The 21,190-nt window shown below is 40.2% G+C and overlaps 2 protein-coding genes across 3 annotated transcripts; both read left to right on the plus strand.

Annotated features, from left to right (window-relative positions):
* The first annotated feature begins 72 nt into the window (after nucleotides 1-72).
* On the plus strand, nucleotides 73-13,836 carry iffo1b (intermediate filament family orphan 1b). The gene is made up of 9 exons (XM_039805260.1): nucleotides 73-1,455; nucleotides 4,206-4,266; nucleotides 4,969-5,064; nucleotides 5,981-6,121; nucleotides 6,253-6,437; nucleotides 6,560-6,686; nucleotides 7,583-7,672; nucleotides 8,245-8,375; nucleotides 10,530-13,836. Exons 1-9 carry the CDS (start codon nucleotides 479-481, stop codon nucleotides 10,624-10,626), a joined length of 1,905 nt encoding a protein of 634 aa, XP_039661194.1. The 5' UTR covers nucleotides 73-478; the 3' UTR covers nucleotides 10,627-13,836.
* A 980-nt stretch (nucleotides 13,837-14,816) lies between these two features.
* si:dkey-260g12.1 lies at nucleotides 14,817-21,178 on the plus strand. 2 transcript variants are annotated; one of them, XM_039805816.1, is made up of 11 exons: nucleotides 14,817-15,183; nucleotides 15,353-15,422; nucleotides 15,608-15,662; nucleotides 15,931-16,041; nucleotides 16,228-16,371; nucleotides 18,600-18,696; nucleotides 18,937-18,989; nucleotides 19,754-19,858; nucleotides 20,104-20,126; nucleotides 20,229-20,334; nucleotides 20,558-21,178. In XM_039805816.1, exons 2-11 carry the CDS (start codon nucleotides 15,354-15,356, stop codon nucleotides 20,824-20,826), a joined length of 1,032 nt encoding a protein of 343 aa, XP_039661750.1. In that variant the 5' UTR covers nucleotides 14,817-15,183; nucleotide 15,353; the 3' UTR covers nucleotides 20,827-21,178. The 2 variants fall into 2 exon arrangements, with proteins under 2 accessions (XP_039661750.1, XP_039661751.1); XM_039805817.1 differs by having other exon boundaries at nucleotides 14,818-15,183; nucleotides 15,608-15,650.
* Nucleotides 21,179-21,190: the final 12 nt, after the last annotated feature.

A 21,190-nucleotide genomic window follows, 5' to 3' on the forward strand; every position in this document is an offset into this window, starting at 1 on the left:
AACAGATAATGGAGCGCTACTCTACTCTAATGTTTACGGTATCCGTGCTCTAATGCTCTTCCAATCCCGCAGCACTTACTCCTGCCTGCGGTCACATCTTATTGCCAGAACTTCAGTGACGCGGTGACACTGGATTTCTGTGTTATTCATTCACGCTCTGCGTCATTTTCTTCGTTGAATTACGTTTATTTTGCAAAACATCTCTTGCCGAGAGGCGCCGCATTTTGTATCCTTGCTCGCAGCCCATTTGGAGCCGCTTTTTGGATGTTTTGTTGCGCACGGTTAGAGAGCACTGATCATCAGTCGGCGTTAAGACCTCTCAGTTTTAAGGATAAGATTCTTATTTAGAAACGGTTAGCTATATAATCGGGTAGATAGGCTACTGGCGTTTTGTGCACACGTCTTTCTACGCTTAACAGCTTAGCCTATTATTGATCCGTTTTATTCTGTTGTAGCAAGACAATTCCTGTCCGTGTTCATGCCAGATCTGCAGCGCTTTAGTTTTCCATACCATAGCATGAATCCTTTGTTGGGTGCCAACACGCATCTCCAACAGCATCAGAGTCAAGCTCCCGGACACCCGGACTCTCCTTCAGCACTCCTGTCAGACGCCGTTTTCGGTGGACCGGACCCGACGTCCTTTATTCTGGGTGAGCAGCACGGGCAGGGGCCTGATCATCCGGGGCCTGACTTCACCGCACCCTCACAGACCTCACTTTACCTCCACCACAACCACAGTCACTACCAGCACCGCGCAGTGCCACATCCCCCCGCAGCCATGGCTCTCAGAAACGACTTGGGATCCAACATCAGCGTCCTCAAAACTCTCAATCTGAGGTTCAGATGCTTTTTGGCAAAAGTACACGAATTAGAGCGCAGGAATAAGATTTTAGAGAAGCAGTTGCAACAGGCGCTGGATGACAACAGCTGCTGTCAAGGTGGATGCTGTAAGGGCAGGGGGCACACCCAGGAGGCAGGTGTACAGACCGGATTTGTCGATACCATCCCGCTCAGGCCCGGATCCCTCCCCTTCCACAACACCAACAACTCAGCCAGGAGGCCTACAACACTGTTCACACCACCACTCACAACAGCATCCGCAGAAAACTCCAGTTCAACCCAAACAAATGCCGCTTGTAACCCATCCATCACCATCAGCCAGGCCTCTCCCTGTGTGGACTCCCCTGGCTCTGGCTCTAAAAGTTTCTCCAACACCAGCGCAGGCCCGGGGAGCTCCACCACCAACCCCCCTCCACGGTTCCTTCCAGGCACCATCTGGTCCTACAACCACACCCGCAAGTTTGGCCCCGGTGCGGAGCGTCTGACCAGTCCAGGAGTGTCCTGGGTGCACCCTGACGGAGTCGGGGTCCAGATTGACACCATCACCCCTGAGATAAGAGCCCTGTATAATGTGCTGGCCAAAGTGAAGAGGGAGAGAGATGAGTATAAACGCAGGTAAATAGAGTAAAACCCTTTTTATTGCACTTGTAACAGGCCCTTCAGGGGCCTTTCTACTGAGCATGAGGTTGTACTTTAGTTTTGTTAAGTGTGTATAATGCTTTGGAGCAGTGAGCAGAGCTGTAAAGCAGCTGCAGACCAGCTGTCTCCAACAAGCGGAGTCAGCACAAACCCTCTCCGTCCATCACAGCCAGTCTGACCCTGCACCCACTTCATATCTGACCACAGAGGCAGGTGCTGCTGCCAGAAATACACCCAACAAATAAACACATCACAAGCTAAATATAAAGAAGAATGAAGGTCAAAGTGTTGTAGGGACGTGTAAAGATCAGTCTGTTGAACAAATGTTAACTTCAGAGCTCACGAAGCTGCCCAAATGACATGGGTGGCTTAGTTTACAGGAATATTAGGTAAAATCCATCCTGAAATAGAGCTCATCTTGATTATACAGCAGGTTTTTATTTTATGAAACTGAACAAGCCTCTGAAGATGAAAGGCGGTAATGATTATGCTATCTAATGGAAAACCAGGAGGTGGTCCTGTTAGGCCAATGTAAATATTGAAACAAACCCTATGATGCTTTAACAGCACCCATAGTGTTTTTACTCAGACATATGGCCATTTATGATTTACGTAAGCTTTACAATTTAGGTTAGATCTACAGCTGAAATGATGAGTTGATTATTTTTGTAATTTATTAATTGTTTCACTTATTTGTTAAGCAAAAAGGGCAAACAGGCAACCAAAGGCTCTGGGAAATTGTGATGGGCACTTCACATAATTTCTGACATTTTATAGACAAAACAATTAATCAAGAAAATAATTTTCCGATTACTTGACAATGAAAATAATCATTGGTTGCTGCTCTAGGATCATGTAACATCTCAAACACAACTTCTGAACCCACAATCACTCCATCGCCAGTGTACCAGTTTACAATGTGTCACCTGATGACATCACCAGTTCTAAAGCGGATGCTCTGATTTCCAGTTTAGGGTGACAGCTGTCCGTGTTGCAGATCACTGCAAGAACACAGTGTGAACTCTCTCTTATGGTGTTTTTTTTCTTGACATCATTGGAGAAAACAACCCACATCTGTTAAATCCTAGCGTGAATTTGAAGGACATGCAACAGTTTTGGATTACGTATTATCTGTCCTGAGTGAACTACAGTAGCCCCCATGGTCCAGCACATTCATCACCGAATTCCCTCATATTATGTCCAAATGAGCAGCCATGCATTCTTCACAGAAGAGATCCTGAACACATAATAGTGAGCTCTTTGTGAAAGAGGCAGAGCGACGTCAATTACTAAGATTGTGTGACATAAGACATTGAGACTGAATGATTTACTGACCTGGAAAATACATTTTTGTGTACCTACCTGTGTACCTGTGTGTGACATACAGTACCGTTTCCCACTTAGTGTTCAAATCAGTTTCTGTTCAGCCCTCTGTGAGCTTACTCTAGGTATCAGTTTACCTCAGGACAATAGAGGCATTACAGTGAAACTCATGGCCATTACCTATGCAGTCTACCTATTTATATTTAACATATCTCAATTTAATAATGAAATGTCTGTTGCCCTTGTGAGTCATTTATTAATTTAATTCTTTAAGCTTTTGGTGCATTTAGCTTTTTTCAACTTTGGTTTTACCCTTCTCTGGCTCTTTTGTACATTCATATTTGCTTTTTTATTCAAGGACAACTTCACTTTCTCCCCCTGCTCCCCCTTTACCCTCCCTCAGTCCCTGCCCCTCATGCCCCCCTGTCTGTCCACCACACTTTCATGTTCTCTTTCTCACATAAACCCCAGATAGTCGCACACACTGAACACTTCCTCTCCCTCTCTCATGCTCTCTATCTCTCTTCTCTCCCCACTGCGCATCCCCCTCTCCACACTCCACACGGTATCTGCAATGCAGCATGCACTGCAAGCTGTAACTGTTGGATGGGGGCTTGGCTTGCAGAAGGAAGCACTTTTCGGCTTTCTGTTCGCTCTCACCTTACTGATCAAACAAGCATCCTCTACGACAACAACAACTCCTGTTTCATGACTCAGTTTCTTTCAGATTAAGTATTCCCAAAGGTGTCGGATGTGCCGCAGCATTCTGCATTTAAAACAGCATTTATATAAGAGGCTACAGACTCTGCAGTGAGTGGATTTCCCCTGGGCAGTGTTGATTTCCCGTGTGCTGTATGAAGTCACTGAATCTGAGATCATATACAGGATCTTTGCTCAGGCTTTTAAATGTATTAAAATTTAGATTCATGGGCCAGTCGTCCTAGCTGCACCATAGTTGCACACAATTCATCAAACAAGCAATTCATCAGTGAATGAATAAGCAAATCAATCACTCACACTTTTCCCATTTACACCGGATTGTTTCATTCAACTTGTATCCAGATTTATATCCTAATATGATTTAATTAAACTGCATTTACGTTTTATGGTCAGATCCACAGGCACTCAGCGCCAGTTTCTATATTTGACAACCAGCCTTTAAGGTCATTCCTCTTTTTTTAAACTGACTGCTGACTAATTCTGAAGTTGTAGTTTTATGGTATGATTTTAATAAACAAACAAAAGTTATATTTACTTCATAACATCTAGCTAGAATGTATTTCAGCCCTATTGACCTTTCTAAGTGGGTCTGTAAGATGCATAAATGGATCCTGTTAACATTAACATGATGCATGTTCCACAGTCACTAAAATATTGTTTACCTATTTCTGTGTGTCTCTAAGATGGGAAGAAGAATACACTATGAGGATGGATCTGCAACAGAAAATTGGGGACCTACAAGAGGTAACGTGTGTGTGTGTGTGTGTGTGTGTGTGTGTGTGTGTGTGTGTGTGTGTGTGTGTGTGTGTGTGTGTGTGGACATGGCTGGAGACCAACAGTGATCAGCATTAAGCTCTCACTCTGCTGGCAAATAGAGCTTTGTTATTTTTATCATACTGTCACCTACTGTAAGGTTACCATATTTGTGCTTCCTGCAGCTGTGTGGTTTGTTGATTTCCTGTGTGTGTGTGTGTGTGTGTGTGTGTGTGTGTGTGTGTGTGTGTGTGTGTGTGTGTGTGTGTGTGTGTGTGTGTGGTTGGTTGGCTAGGTGTCTAAATGCGTGCACATGTGTTTTTGAGTTTAAACACACGTGTGCAATTGCCAGGAATCTGCACCTGACCTAGTTTAGCAGACAGCACCACATCAACAGGAGACCACTTACAGTAAAACACCACTTGAGACTGAAAAAGGTCCTGACTAATATTGTAGCACATGATGAATAAGTTAATAGGGACACTTACAATGCTATCAGACAAAGCTAGAGCTCGCCAGAGGAGATGATGCATTTAAAATGTACAATGTTTTTGTGCACTTTGCTGATATAGGCTTTTGTTTTGTTAATGTCCGCTGCTTGCATAATGTCACCTGTAATTTCCAGTAAAGAGATGCGGCAAGACATGTGGGTGTGGGCATGTGTGTTCTTTATGGCTTCCTTCATGTGTGCAGGACCTGCAGGAGAGTGAAGGCTGTCAGGACGAACTGGCACTCAGAGTTCAGCAGCTGAAGGCAGAGCTGGTTCTCTTCAAAGGCCTCATGAGCAATGTGAGCGCAGTACAACCCATTACAGTCACATTCTTCTAGTCATACATACTCATAGCTATGCACATTAGCAGTAATCATAATGTCTCTCTGCTTCTCAGTGGATAGACTGTGGCATCCAAGTCTTTAAGTAACTAAAGTGAAAGGATATTATTATTTACCCTCCATAAAGGGTTCAAAAGTTGTAACTATAGCTTGAGTGTGACATGTGTAACAAAGCTCTGACTCCACAGCATTTTCAGTGTCATTGGACCATTTACTAATACTTTATTGATGAGTAATAAGCAGAGTCCACTAAATCTGCAGAATTTAGTGGACTGTTTTTCTACTTGGGGTGGAGATGTGTTAACATTCTGAGCTTATTTAAATTTTTTTACTTTATTTAAAATCTGCGGACAAATCTGCAAACATTCTGCGTTTGCAGGTTCCGTGTGGCCCTGGTAATAAGACATTAATAAAAACAACTATGCGTTGTCATGTTTGGCAGGTATTTATCCTCTTTCAGCTTGTCTTTTTAGCTAGGCCTTTAATTCAGGAAGATGAGAAAGACCCTGCCAAAGGACCATTTGAACACTTGCCTGCAAAAGGGAAGCAGAGCATCTGGTCCCCAGTCTATTTATTAACAACTTATTAACATGAATACTTGCATTATTATCAAATAAAAACGTGTGTGTGTGTGTGTGTAATAGAAACACACGCTCATGCTGCAGAAGGCTATAAAGCTGCCAGAGATGTTTTACAACCGGGCAACCCAACCCAACCCAAAAGCTGTTCTTATTATTGCTTATTACTAATCTATAAAGCATTGGTAATGCATTTATTTACAGCAGTGATTTATTCAATGCAGCTGTAGATAAACATTTTTCTAGTTAGTTTCTCTTCCCTCTGTCTTATGTGGTCCCTTCCATCCTCTCTGTAGAACTTCACAGATTTGGACAGTAAGATCCAGGAGAAAGCCATGAAGGTGGACATGGACATCTGCCGCAGGATTGACATCACCGCTCGTCTCTGTGACGTAGCTCAGCAGAGGAACTGTGAAGATGTGATCCAGATGTACCAGGTACCAGGACTAAATCTGACCAGTTAATGTTATCTGTATTTGTTCCACGTGTTATCAAATCCACAGAGTCCCTTCCTGTGGAACTTTGTATATTGATCGTGGTTGTCTTAATCCTGATTGTGTCACTGCAGGTTCCTAACAACCAATCATCCCTAAACTGCCGCCGGAAACATACTCCTCTGTCCTTCAACGGAAGCGAGTGTGACGAACCTGTCAGCACCTCTGAAAGTGACGGGGGCGGGGTCAAAGACGAAGAGCACTGTGGCTCATCAGCCAATCAGATCAATGAGGAGATGCAGAGGATGCTGAACCAACTGTGAGTGGTCTGACTTTGAAATATGATGAGTATAATGGCACTGTCCTTCAGTCCTGCACTTCCACTAATTATTGTTCAATATGTGTATATGTATGTGTGTGCATTTATATGTTTTATTTTAGGCGTGAATGTGAGTTTGAGGATGATTGCGACAGTCTGGCCTGGGAGGAGACTGAAGAGACGCTGCTTCTTTGGGAGGACTTCCCAGGATGCACTCTGCCTCCTGACCCCACCCACCCACCAGGAGAGGTATTCTGGGGTCGCATGACTCCTTTGACTGAGATCTCTGAGTTCTGATAGCAATCATATCACATCTACATAGGGTTAGTCGTATACAGCTGTTAAAAAAAAAAAAAAATATATATATGTATATATACATTATATGTGTATATATTTATATATATTTTTTAACGCACTGGTATCGGTATCGGCAAGGCAGAAATGGTATTGGACCTTCTAACTTAGATAAACTATTCATGTCTGGTCTTCAGATGCAGTAAATGTCCCATTCAGTCGTTTTTTTTAATAATTCTCTGTGCGAAGGTCACTGAGAAAGTAGAATTTGTGTGTGTTTAGGATCTGCAGCTTTTTACACTCGTAATCCTTCAGACAGCTGCGTGCATTGATATTGCTGGTTTACATTTCAAGAAAGCTTTTAAAGTTCTGATGTGGATTTGATGTGCAGAACAGCAGCATGATATGTTGGTCAATACAGTTTTGTCTCAAATGATGACACTGACCTTCACTGCTTTACAGTGGCAGGGCCGATTTAGGACAAAACACTTTTACACACACACACACACACACACTCCTCAGACAGATGCAGTGTCTGGCTTGTATTGGTGTACAGTGTGTTTGTTTCCAAGAAGTGCATGTAGGTATTTGTTTTCATTTACCGGCTGTGTGGTATTTGAACAAACTGCTCTCCCTTTGAAGGGAGGAGCTGCATTAGTCAGTGAAATTTGAACTGATGGGAGGATAAAACCAGCTGTGCTTTAATTGTTGTGTAACCTCGCTTAGTGTCTGATTGTGTGATTAGCACACAAACACACATTCTGTTTCCTGCTACATTTTGTCACATGCATATCCAAATCTTGACCACGAACATACTCAAAATCTCTCTCTACTCTCTTTGTCACTACCAGGAGGACTGTCTGGAAAAGGTGATTAATGACACAGAATGTCTTTTCAAGTCCCGAGAGAAGGAATACCAAGAGACAATTGACCAGATTGAGGTCAGACACTGCACACTCTGTATTTTAACATTTTAAATATGTTAAACGATTTCCCTGCTCATATGTTTTTCCTTTCTTTTTATCAGTGTTACTCAGTGTTATTTGTTTATTTTCATGTCCTTTACCTATTATTATTTTCATTGTGCACTGAGAGCCCAATACCACAGCATTTCTTGTGTATTGTGCATGTGCCTGAGGTTTGTGTAACAGTGCAAATAATTTACATAATGACTCAGCATTAAGTGATACACAGTTCTTTTGTTTCTGATTTGTCCATCTTTTATTGGTGCTTTGATGAATTCCTCAGTCCAGGCTAAAGAGTCCCTTAATGCATTTGTTCCTCCTTTTGGTTGTTAAATTGTATTTTTTAATCTTGCAAAAGGGGAATCAAACATCTCTTAAAATTATATTTTCTTGACTTTGACATGACATGAAAGATATAAAGCCATAGGAAACTCAGCAACAGTAATATTCCCTGCATGTAGGTTTTGCAGAAGTAAACTATACATACATACATACACTTGTAAGTTAAACTTTTGTAATATGTCTGTCTGCATGTTTTCTGACTTCAGCTGGACCTGGCCACAGCAAAGAGTGACATGAACCGACACCTCCACGAGTACATGGAGATGTGCTCGATGAAGAGAGGCCTGGATGTTCAGATGGAGACCTGCAGGAGACTCATCACACAGAGTGGAGACCGGTAACACACACTCAGACTCATAGGCGCCGATTTATGTTTTCCTCAGTGGGTGCTCACGGGTGCATGCCCTTTTAAAAAAAAAAAAAAAGTAGTCAAAAAATGTTTGCATTTCAGAACCTTAGGAAACGGACAGCGACCGATACAAACACACTATTAACTTGATAATAAAGCCGTAAAGTTTCAACTCAGGACAGCGGCACTTCTCACAAATACAGGTAGGATTGGAGATGAGAAGTTTAACTGACCACCAACTACCGCTGACCTGATGGAGCACCACGACCGGTCACTTGCGGTGCTCTGTATCCAGCTCACAGTCACCTATTCTGGGGTAACTAGACCACCAACTACCGCTGACCTAACCAGCACCATGACCGTGCGCTGTATCTAGCGCACAGTAACCGATTCTGGGGTATCAACAACCGCGATCAGCTTCGTGGGAAATTAAGAACTCTCTGAACTGGTCGTGGATGTCGTTGATGCACTTGCATCATTAGGTTTGATTTTTTAATAACAAATCTGTCCATTTAATTCTCACTCTGATTACCTAACGCACATGCACGCACTGTGGGGGGGATGGAGGCGTTTTCATCCAAGAGATGCTGTGATTGGTGGATAGGATATGGAGCAGGGGACTGACAGCGACATAAGCAATCATGACAGACGCTCCACTTAGCACCAATTGCAATGTTTAATTTTAAATGAATGTAGCCTACTGGCAGTCTGGCACACGTGGGTGCTCAGTGGGTGCTCGGTATTTTCCGTGGGTGCTCGAGCTCCGGAGCACCCACGGTATCGGCGCCTATGCTCAGACTGGCTTTCAGTCTACATTATCTGTCAGCCAGTCATGTCTGTCCATTTTTTTTCTTTTAGTAATGCTTTATTTTACAGGTCCTTTAGTTTCATAGAGTAACAATTTGCTTTAGGTCCCCTTATACCATTTATAAACAGTATACAAACATTTAATAAATGGCCTGCAACACAATATAATGTACACAGCTATAAGGGTATTTTCAGTGTTTATTAGTATTTGTCAAAAATTATAACTTCTCCTATTAAGACATATTTTATATAATTACTACTGTGTTTCTGTCTGTTTATACACCAGCCTCCACGTATTGGTGCCCACATGAGAAGTTATAGTTGTTATAACAAACACATCAATATGCAACAATAAACCATTTAGTAAATGCTTAGTGTTTATAAATGCTTAGTCTCGATTTGCCAGACCTTCCTCCACCAAGGCGCTGCGGAGGAGGGTCTGGCTAGTCCACACAGCATTCCTGGCATGGGAGAAAAATGTGCTCTGGTTTATTGGCATTTCTTTAAACCAATCGTCTTGGGCAGAGCTAAGCACCATATGGCGCAACGGCGCCTCTGCAAAATAGCCTTGTGAAGGAACTTGTTTTGGTGGAACATGTACGTTCAAAGGTTGTTTTAGTCGTGCAACAGACATCTCAGATTGGACAGATAGTCTAGCTAGCTGTCTGAATTTACCCTGCAGAGATCTGACAAAAAGGTGAACCATAGTCCTCATAAATCGACCGGAGTTTAAAATGCCACCACAAAGGAAGCCCAAGGCAACGGATATTTGGCCTAAATGAGTGAAATCCGGTGGAATTTGCATTGGCTACGGAGCAATCCCGGAAGTGGAACGTTGAGGATATACACTAATAAACGCTAAATAGGGGGACTTAAAATAAAGTGTGATTTGGTACTTATAGGTAAAGGTGTATATATATATATTATAGGTCAAACAGAGACAATGAAACTGTTATTTCAGTCTGGTTACTTGGGTTGAGTGTATTGGCAGTTGTTGATTTTCAGAAGAATTTCCTTAAAAGAGTTGCTCCATTGAAACCCATGAAAGTTTGAATGTATTACTGACAACTTTATTCTTCATATATGTTGATTTTATGTTTCCCTGTGAACAAATTTGGAACCTTTGCATGTTTAGCTGACCTTCTGTACGCACAATTTGTCAGCAAATTAAATAAATTTAAACCTAGAAACCTTCCTTAGAATTTACATTATATATCACAAAATAGTGAAAAATAGTGATTTTCTTTTTCCAGTACCACATAAAAAAAGAAATAAGAAGTGACACATGAAGAATATATTTCTTCATGTTCCAGCATGTGTTTCTGTCTCTAAAAGGAACTCTGCGGCGCCTGCGTCTGCTGAGGACAGTGACCAGAGAGAAAACGACAGGTATTCGTCCTCTCCGCCTTCCTCCAGTGCTGGGAGATCTTGACACTTCCTCACTCCGGCAGTAATATGGCCTGTGGTCACGTAACCTCCACTGCATCCAGCTACAGTACCACAGTGACGCAATACACACCTGTAACTATGGCAACACCATGTTTACATATGAACCTCTTTTATTTACGGAGTCATATTGTTAATTCTTCCTGCTGTCCATGCAAGTCAACTTTGGTTTGATGAGACCTTTTAGCACTGAAACTGTGACTGAGTAGCAGAGCTGGATTGTTGTCATTACTACTTCATGCAGACGTCACTGCCCTGCAGAGGGGAGAGGTCAGACCTTGTCATCTTGTGTTTAACAGCAGTAGTCAAGAAAATGAATCTAATAATGGATTGTCCTGTGAAGATTCAGAAAGTTGAATATCCTGAATGTATTATAAGTAAAGGGGCTGATGTTCTTGCAGTGTAGTGCAGTATACTACAGGAAAGCATAGCATGACTTATTCAATCCAAACACAGTAAAACACTTGATAACCCAGGCATCTGATGCTAATCAAGCAAATACATGTTGTAAGGTTACTTTATAGAGTCCACTCCACACATATTTACAGTCCTGTAATTATCTTATTTCACTACACAAACAAAATGCACAGGGAGCAGAATTAGTCAGTTTGATATTGATAATGATGAGTCTTTAAAGCCTAATAAGATGTAATGATTCAGCATTGTACTGCCTTACAGCTTCAGATTCAGAGCTTGCTTTTCAGAGGCAAAGCAAACATGAAGTCATAAATAAATCATACATCCGTGCTTTATTTAGCAAACAAAAATTATAAGACACCAAACATTAGCTGTGGAGCAGCAGAGTTGTGTCTCTGAATACCAACATCCCTCCTCCCTCTTGGCAACATGAATTAAGTATGATCTTGAAAACAGTAAAAAAAGAAAAAGTTCATAATTCACTTATTTATTTGCTGCCAATTACCTGAATCCAAACTGGATTTTATGGGAGGAATCCACCTTGAAACAGTGTATCCATGTTATCCATTGCTGATGCACTTTGGATTTCTTGGCACACAGAGAGGGAAATGTTGCATTAAATCTACGAATAAACATCTCATCATGTCACAACATTTTATTATTTTAACAACGCTTTAACAGGGGGTTGCACTTTGGTGTCAGGCTTAGGAAGAGCACACCACACCATTCTAACATTGCAACCCTCATACACAAATAAAATCTATCCTAGAATAGCCACCAACATCAATTTGCCAGTGGGAATTTTCGAAAATAACTACCTAGAGCACAGACAAAGTAATTTACAACATTTCATAACAAAGAGAACCCCATCTGAAATGCAGACAAAACTGTTAATGGTGCTTCATAAGAAACAGCAGAGAAGAATGTTTGTCAGCGTCAGAGGGAAGCATGTTTGAGGCAAACTGTTTTAAATGCATTCTTTTGATGCTGATCTGGAGTCAGTGTTGGCTCTTCGTTCTGCTCTCTGCCAATAAAAGTACTGTGTGATGAAGTGCACTGGCACCCAAGTGTCATGTAGCTGTTAGTAATTAGTTTCATTTTCAGCAGTAATGCTTAGATTAGAGTCAGGCCCTGTGTTTTTCGAGCAGAGCTGCATGTTTGAGCAGAATCACTTTTAAAAGGAGAACAAAAGGAAATAATGTAAGTTAGCTGTTGAGTGCCAAAATAAAATTGTCAGATTGTAAATCAAGAGGTAATTGCTGTAAAATAACAAAACAATGTCTAAATATAGCTGCCAAAGCTATTTCACCAGGGTGCTTGATGTATAAAATAAACCTGTTTTTGAGCCTGTTTGCACAAAGGAAGAGCAAAGCAAAAATGTATATAAAACAATCAGCACTATTGTAAAACAAACATACAAATGTCGACACGCTGGAAAAGAAACTATATTTCTTCTATTGATATTTCCTCATCTTTTACATGTTGCAGGTGGGGTACTAGATTAATGAATTTAAACACAAACGCATACGGCATTTTAATAACTTCATTTGTTTTTTTCAGGGCACTTTCAACCATGAAATTTAACTCAGACACACTGCTAAAGTAAAACATACTTTAATGTACTTTAATGTACTAAGAATGTTGGCATACTGCTGGAAATTATCACTGTCAGGGGAACGCCCCCCACCCATCACTGCTCTATTATCAGACACCGTTGTCTAAATATAGTCCTGGCTGTAGTTTCTTCTGTGTGGTTGTACAAGGTGAAATATTTCTTCTGCTTCTACTACGACTCACACTACAACACTTTGTTTCAATAATAATGATCGTAAGAGGGCAGATTTGAAGCTTATGTAATCTCATGCATGTGTGGCCGTTGGAATTAGCTGAATGCTAATCGCAGTGTTTCCACTACTGTTTGAACACAGAAGGAGGATGTGAGAGATAAATTGTGTGAGACATAAAACACGCCATTTCCCTTTGTATAGTTTTACTTTTATGCACTGAGTGAGTCTCTATGTATGCATGTGCCAGTGTGTATGTTTTTGGGTGTTATGTCTGTATAGCGAGTGTTTTTAAAAAGACTTTTACTGGGGCAAATGTACAACATGAAGAAGAAGGAAACATAACCAGTCCAATTTGATATTGTCTCTATGTTTAGCATTTGAGACTAAGCTGTCTTTTTTGACAATAATCACCTCAAAATTGTAAATATTTAAATGATAATGGAGTTTTTTCCATTGGTACTTTTTCTTTATGAGTGTATGTGGTTGCCAAACAAAGTCAATTTAAAAATAACTCAAGTTAAAAACAAAACGAAGCGGAACTTCTGAAATGTAAATGCTTTAGCGAATTGACTGTAAGATGGCTTTGATATTATACCGTATGTGTAAAGGAAATTTAGCTTTGAATATATACCTGTGTTCAAAGAATGCAAATGAAGAATGTCCACAGTCACACACCTGGAAAGAAACTGAGTTAAGACAAAATTACCTGATTGCTCTCTTTAGTTTTTCAATAGAAATGATTCCGGTTAATACAAAAATAAAAGAGTTTTTGACACTTCTTAATGTCTTTACAGAGGAGACAAAATATTGAGATTCAGTTTGTGTCACAAAACAATTTGATGATAATTCTAAATGTTGATCAAGTACTCCAGATGTGTGACGATGCAGCTTTAAACACCAAGACAGTAATTAAGGCTAAGATGCTTCACTGCAGAGCTACAGTATGTAATGTGTCAAGAGAGACTGAAAGAATAAAAGATGCAACTGAGAAACAAGGTCATGTGATTATTTATTTGATATGTCCGCCTAAAAGATTATGGGTCTGTTCACCCAAATTTCAAAAAAAGAAAGGGCAATTGAGTTTAGTTTTTTTGTGTTAACAGCATTGACTTGTAATTACCTTTAAACAAACCAACAGCAGCAACTATTTCCAGAAACAATGTCCCAGATTCTGACCAAGCTACAGAAAAAGTGTTGATGCTGAGATCTGTAAGGACTCTGTTTGGGAAAGAGATATTGATTGATGTTGATTTTTTTTATTTAAATGTGAGCACAACCAATGAAACTTACCAACTTTCCATTTTTAAAGTATGTGCAGAGGTGGAATAGTATATTTACTCATGTACTGTACTTAAGCACAATTTTGAGGTTCTTCCATTTTACGCTGTATACTTCTACTACGAAAATATTGTACTTTTGACATTTATTTTAAAGCAAAAATCGCTAGTTAATTTTCAGATTAAGATTTATGTCATATCAAATCATATGATGAGCTTATAAAATATAATGATTAAACTAGTGGCTCCAAACATTTTGAAACGTGGTGTCTGGCCAGGACTCATTTATTTTAGATGTTGATAAGCATTCACCAAAGAGATTTCCTTTCTAAACTTCTCAGATGGTTTAGTTTAAATATCTCTTTGAGGCCCAAAGATATAAGGGTATCTAATAATTTACACACAGAAAAAGCAAATTGGAGAACATCCCCTATAAATTATAAAGAAAAATGTTTCTGTTTTTTCTCATTTCCTATCCCATTAATCATGCCATGACCCCTCAGATTTATTACACATGGGCCATTTAGCTGCAGAATGAGTACTTTTACTTTGATACTTGAAATATTTAGCTGATAATACTTCTGTACTCTTACTTGAAGTAGGATTTTGAATGAAGGACTTTTACTTTTAACTGAGTCTTTTCACATTAATGTTTAAGTACTTTTTTTTTAGGTTAAGCCTTAAATAAGGTCCTTAACCGTTAAGGACCTTATTTCCTTTCAGAAATGAACCATCACTAACACAAATGATCTGCTCTTCCATCATGACACACTAACTGCACAGAGTCTCTGTCAGGTCTTACAGTTTGCGTGGAAAGTGATGAGACTTTGTTACAGAAACGTTAGTCAGAGTGCCGATGGGTCTGCGTGTGAGAACTGAACGTGTAAACAGGACAGCAGCACACTGGTAGAGTGGGCGGGGAAGACAGGATGTCACCAGGTAAGGAAATAGTGACACAGAGGATGGGTAAAGTGAGTGAGAGGACAGAGGAAGAAAGAGAGTTGCACCTTGAGGAAGTTAACAAAACAATAGAAGGAGAACAAAAGGCGCATCATATTGAAGGTAAAAATTTGAAATTGACATGATATTTTAATGTCACCGCTTATTTATGATGTGATCAATTTTGTTGGTGAACTAAACTTTACACAACGTGCCCTTTTATAGTGGTGTTTTTAGCTGACCACTTGTTATCTGACATTTATTTTAATATTTTCTAAATTTTTCTCCATAGTATGAGACTGGTGCAATGTTTCGTGGTTGTCTTGATGTTATCTGCACAGCTGGTGCTTACCTCTCCAGTGGTAACAATGTCTTTCATCTTCACTTTACGTACCTACATAATTGTATAATGTTACAGAAACAAGTTGTGTCTTTGGCTTTTCAGATATAAGAAATAGCTGTCAAAAGTATTTAGTGTATTTATTAGTTAATCAGGACTCTGCTGGAGTTTAGAGTTTTATATCTAATTGTGGTAATGTGTTAACAGAATTACGCTATGGACGGCAGAACCTGTAAAATGTGCCCTGCAGGTAAGATGATGTGTAAGCGTCCTCTATTACTATATTTGTTTTTCTGCCTGTTGCTCATTTAGCTTTGAATCAATGTTTTTAATGAGTGAATCCGCATTGGTTCATATTAGGAAATTACTACGAAGCACTGATGCATACATATTTCTCTCACTGTCTTTATACAGCACTGAGTTTGTGCTGTATAACCACATCCTTCATTAATATGCACTCTGAGTGTGCAGACTCTCTCTTCTCCCTGTCTCATCCGGTTGTTCTCATTCGTTTCTTTCTGTTCTGTCAGGTGAGTATCAGAAGTCTTGTACAGAGTGTGAGTCCTGTCCTGCTGGAAGCTACACAATTGAGTTGAACCGTGAAGACAGCTGCCATGACTGCTACAGAGACTGCAGACCAGGTAAAGAAACTATGAGTCATTTCTACCAACTTAACAGTTTTATCCATCACTGATTATGATACCAGCGTGACCTTTGGGTTCTGTAATAAACTGAGAAAATATTAATCTCTTTACATTTCTGGAAATTACTTTTTTCTGTGTTTAAAATCCCTAAAAAAAAATCACCTCTATTTTCCACCTTGTCAGATTTTCATCTGAAGATGGTTCAGAACTGCACCAGCACGTCCAATGTATTGTGCGACTGTGAGGATGGTTTCAAATGCGTTCAGCGGGTCACAGGTTCAACAAACTGCAGAACCTGTGTCAAGATCCAAGAAACGACCACAACTGGTAAATACTGAGCAGTGCAGACTTCTAATTCTGTCAGATTAGACTCAACCAGCAGAGGGCCTCATGATAAAAGAAATACACTTTTGAAGTTCTCACTGACTGTAAGAGAATGACCAATAATGATACTGATGATAAGGCTAAACATAAGTTGTTTACACATACTACAGTAATAAAAAGTTGTGAGAGCTCTGATCTGAGCTCTGGGGGCTCCCCTGTCAGTGAGGTGAACAGTACTGTAAGAAATATTCAGATCCTATACTTGGTATAGTGATACTACAATGGAAAAATTAGACCATTACTACTAATAGTCCTACTTAAGAAAACAGAGGCATTAGCAGGAAAATATAATCAAACAAAAAGTAATTGTACTCATTTTGATAAAAGGTCCCTGTCACAGAACCACAATCATCTTAAACATTGGTGATAAAAAATAACGAAACATTGCATATCCACAAATAGACTTAAATATATGAAATATGAGATTCTGATTTTTTTAAATTTTTGAATGAATATTTTGCGTTCAGATCAGTTGTAAGGTTACATGTGGGTTGAGAAAAGTCTCTAAAATTCTTACATTGTCCAAAAACTCTTTAGATAATGTCAAAAATGCATTGCAATCAGGCTAGAACAAGAAAATTGTTACATTACGTTGAAGATAAGACTTTTAAAAGTATTTCTTTACTTCATTATACTTCAACCTTCATTGTTGACAGTAGAGAGATGACAGAAAATGAGGGGAGAGAGAGATGGCAATAACATGCAACAAAGGTTCTTGGCCAGATGGACGCTACAGTTCATGGTCAGAGAATTAACCTCTAGACATTGCCGATTTTTGAACCTTTTTAGGGGGGCTCAAAAAAAATAAATCTATTTAAGTGCTTCAAGTTAGAGTTTGCAAACTTGTCTGTTAGTGGCAGAAGACAAACAATAACAGGTTCAAAGGGATTGAAACAGGTTTAATATCCTGTGTCGCTGTCACCGATGCTATGCACCTGTAACCCAGTCAAGGAAAGGGTTAACAGAAACTTAGTTTTGGCCAATCGGAGGTGGTTGTGCCAGACTCCTGCCTTTGACTGAGTCTCTATCTAATCTGTCAGAGGGAGAGCAGGAGTGCAGTTATGAAGTTTAACGTTGGTAGTCCCCAGAGAAGAAGTTGGTAATTTCATTGCGCAGATTAGAACCCAAATTGAAACGTAAGCAACTAAAATTGCTGAATGTTAGAACATTGTGTCAAATTGGTCGTGTCAGGTTTAGTTCCATCATAGTGTTAATAGTGTCAAAAAACAACGTTAGCTGACGTTGTTGTTCAGTAGCTAGCTCAGAGATTAACTTTTGCAAGGCAGTGTATCCGTGTCACATTCTCATTAGGGGCCCCCCTTAAGGTCTGATCCTAGAATCACCCCTGCCTCTAGACCACCAGGGTGCCAATAAGATACAACTCTTACCCAACAACAGTAATTTCTAATTTCAAGAAAAAGAAGAATGTACAATTATAATCTGCAAAGCACAGCTGTCAGTTAAATGTATTAAAGGTCCCATGGCATGAAAATGTCACTTTATGAGGTTTTTTAACATTAATATGCATTCCCCCAGCCTGCCTATGGTCCCCCAGTGGCTTGAAATGGTGATAGGTGTAAACCGAGCCCTGGGTATCCTGCTCTGCCTTTGAGAAAATGAAAGCTCAGATGGGCTGATCTGGAGCCCATCTGAGCAAGGTTACCTCCCCTTTCTCTGCTTTGTCCACCCAGAGAATTTGGCCCACCCATGAGAGAGAGACATCATGGCTTTCAAATTAGCAAAATGGCAGTTGGTCAAGGCCACACCCCCACCCTCCACCTTGCTCCCCCCCTCTCTCCTCCTCAATAGCTACAGACAGAAATGGCACATACTAAGGAAAGCTCATTGTGGGACTGGCTCTAGTGGCTGTTATTCTGCACCAAGGCTGAATTTCGGGAAAGAGACTTCAGATACAGTATTAGGGGACTACTAAGGTCTATATAAAAGCATCCAAAGAGCACCATGTCATGGGACCTTTTAAGATAAATTGACAACAAAACTTCTTTCTGAAATGTAGAATGTAGTGATTTAGCAGTACAAAGAGTCCCAAAATATAAATGTTCATGTACTAGTACTTTGAAACAGAGGATGATGATGCGGAATGATGTTTAAACCTGTTTAAAACTTTTTTTCTGCTTCACACTGTACTGTGATGTTTTTTTGTTCTACAGAAGCAGCTTCTGGTTTTTCAGTCAAAGATAAACACACAACTTCCTCAGCTTCCTCAGGACATAGCAGCACTTCCACTAAACCTTGCATATTTCCTAAGTAAGTCATGGATTTCCTTCAAAACAGTACATGATGAATTACTCACAGAGTGGAATTTTAAAACTTGAGATTCACATGACACCCTACATCTATGTAGATGCCTCAAAATGCTCTCAGTTACAGTGTATTACATAAAGATTATTTTAGCATTTGATATGGACATTACAGATATTGCAGTCAGTCCTTGTTCTTTGGGTCAAATATTTGAGATACTCAACACTTCACCCTTACCTCACACAGGTGTGGCACTCAGTCAGTCCCACCGGCAGGAAATGGCACACATCTCAAAGAAGGTGAGTGTGAGAAGACGAGTATGTAGAGCGTGTACAATATTTTCAATTGATTTCTATTGTTTTGAGGCACACTAACCTATAGTGCCATGGCTCTAGTGATGGCAATGCCTCATTGGTTGTCATTATATTTTGTACAGACGTTCACAATCCCCAGAGGATGAATCCTACTGTCTTTGGTGATACCCTGACTTTTCCTCTAGTGCCACTAGCAGTTTGACATATTGGCTTTTAGTGAAATATCTATACAACTATTGGGTGGATTGCCATTTAATTTGGTACATATATCCATGGTGCCCAGAGGATAAATCCTACATTGGTTATTCCTTGTGTGTTTCCTGTAGGACCAGCAGGTCAGAGTTTTTATTTATACTGTATAATATCTCAACATCTATTAGATGGATTGGCACAAACCTTTGTACAAACATTAATGGTTCCCAGATGATGAATCCTACTGACTTTGGAAATCCCCTGACTTTGCCTGTAGCACCATCATCAGCTCAATTTTTTTTAATTTGTCCAATTACTTTATGACCAAATACCTGCAAAGCTAATGACATCAACCTTGGCTGTACTTTGTGATTAGTGAAAATTAGCATATGTTAGCATGCTAACAGGCTTAACTATGTTGGTGAACCTGATAAATATTACCTGCTTCACATCAGCACGTTAGCATTGCCATTGTGAGTATATTAGCATTTAGCTTAAAGCACTGTTGTGCCTAAGTACAACCTCACAGAGATTTTATTCTTGTCTTTTTCGCTCAGACAAGCTGGCAGCCATCTTGTGTCCAGTGGTTGTTGTGGGATGTGTGGCCCTTGTGATCCTGCTTTTAGTATGTCGCCCCGGAGATGAAACATGTTTCAAGCAAGGTAAGATGGTGTTTGCATCCATGACAGGTTCAGTTTCTGGTCAATCCAAGCCTTGAACTTTATGATCACAGCACTTCTGGGAAACAATGAACAGTTTACTGAAAGCCTTTAGAAATTACTGATTAGAAATGTATCAGTTGCTTTGGTTAGTTGCTTTGTAAATCATTTACATGTTGATTCATCATTGATGGGCATGTGTGAAGAAACTGACTGTATTATTCATTTATCTTTTGCTTGTTTTCCAGCTATTGCACTGTTTTGCAATGAAGTAAGTAGCTAATTTCCAAGCTTCATTCTATCATGCATCTACATATATATGACATCATTTCTCTTTTGTTTGCCCCACACTGACGGATATGTTCTTCTTTAGGGAGGTAGAGACGCTTCTCGCAAGCCAAAGGAGTCAACTCATCAGATCCCCAGAGACTCATTCAGTGCAAAGCAGCAGCCGTCAGGCCTCTCAGCAGCCAATCTGGGTACTGATGAGTAAAATGAAAACTTTCAAATGAAATACTTGACTCACTTTGTGGAGTCATTAAGAAAATAAAGCATGTAAAAGATGCAGCTGTGTTTCTGTTATGAGTCTGAGTTGAACTTAGTTGTCCTACTCTGTAAAATAAATGTTAATGTACATCTACATCTATGGGTCAATTAAAATATTCCTTTAAGCACACTCTTTGCTTGTTTTGATCTCTGTAGGTCCAGTTCATGTCCACAATCCTGGGACGGTCATCTTTAGCTTGCTCAGTCAGTTTACAGGCCAAGTTGGTCCGACAACTGAATGTGGGAAGGCGGCCAAGAGAGTGATCAGCGAAGAAGAAGAGAGAGACTGTCCTGTGTTTCATCCCACATCCTCTCCCAGTATCCATCTCTCTGAGGAGGAGAGGAGCGGAGAGATTGACAGCATTTTCTTTCCCTCCCAGGAGCAGGGGAAGGACTGCCACGTGTCCAAAGAGGAGGCGCTATAATGGGTCATTAAATCCCAGAAGATTTGTGTTGGTGGTTACGACCTCTGGCATCCAGACTGATGCTAAACACATTTTTTTAAAGGAAGGAACTGTAAAACTGTGAAACCACAGATGCGTGTTGGGCAGATCCATCTCCCTCTGTCAAACTGTGAAGGGACCTGAGTGCTCTCCAAAGACATTTTTATCTGCAGGTTCTTGAAAAGGTTGTGGTCAGTGCACACCAGACTTTAACTCTGGGAAGACTAGCTGGAGGGTGATCTCCTTTGTAAGTTATAATTTAAAATATCATGTAAATACACTGTAATATGCTCTGCCAGCTCTCTAAAGTATTAAAATGTTTTGCATAAATAGACATTTTGGTTTC

This window comes from Perca fluviatilis, chromosome 7 (genome assembly GCF_010015445.1).
Source record: "Perca fluviatilis chromosome 7, GENO_Pfluv_1.0, whole genome shotgun sequence".
Lineage (NCBI taxonomy): Eukaryota > Metazoa > Chordata > Actinopteri > Perciformes > Percidae > Perca > Perca fluviatilis.

What these genes read in the sequence shown, in the direction of transcription:
- iffo1b (XM_039805260.1), top strand. Translation starts at nt 479, where the DNA reads ATGCCAGATCTGCAGCGCTTTAGTTTTCCATACCATAGCATGAATCCT. An exon ending in AAATTGGGGACCTACAAGAG is followed by an intron (nt 4,267 to 4,968) that starts GTAACGTGTGTG and finishes TCATGTGTGCAG; the next exon opens with GACCTGCAGGAGAGTGAAGG. An exon ending in AGACAATTGACCAGATTGAG is followed by an intron (nt 7,673 to 8,244) that starts GTCAGACACTGC and finishes TTCTGACTTCAG; the next exon opens with CTGGACCTGGCCACAGCAAA.
- si:dkey-260g12.1 (XM_039805816.1), top strand. Translation starts at nt 15,354, where the DNA reads ATGAGACTGGTGCAATGTTTCGTGGTTGTCTTGATGTTATCTGCACAG. An exon ending in TGGCACACATCTCAAAGAAG is followed by an intron (nt 18,990 to 19,753) that starts GTGAGTGTGAGA and finishes TTTTTCGCTCAG; the next exon opens with ACAAGCTGGCAGCCATCTTG. An exon ending in CCTCTCAGCAGCCAATCTGG is followed by an intron (nt 20,335 to 20,557) that starts GTACTGATGAGT and finishes TGATCTCTGTAG; the next exon opens with GTCCAGTTCATGTCCACAAT.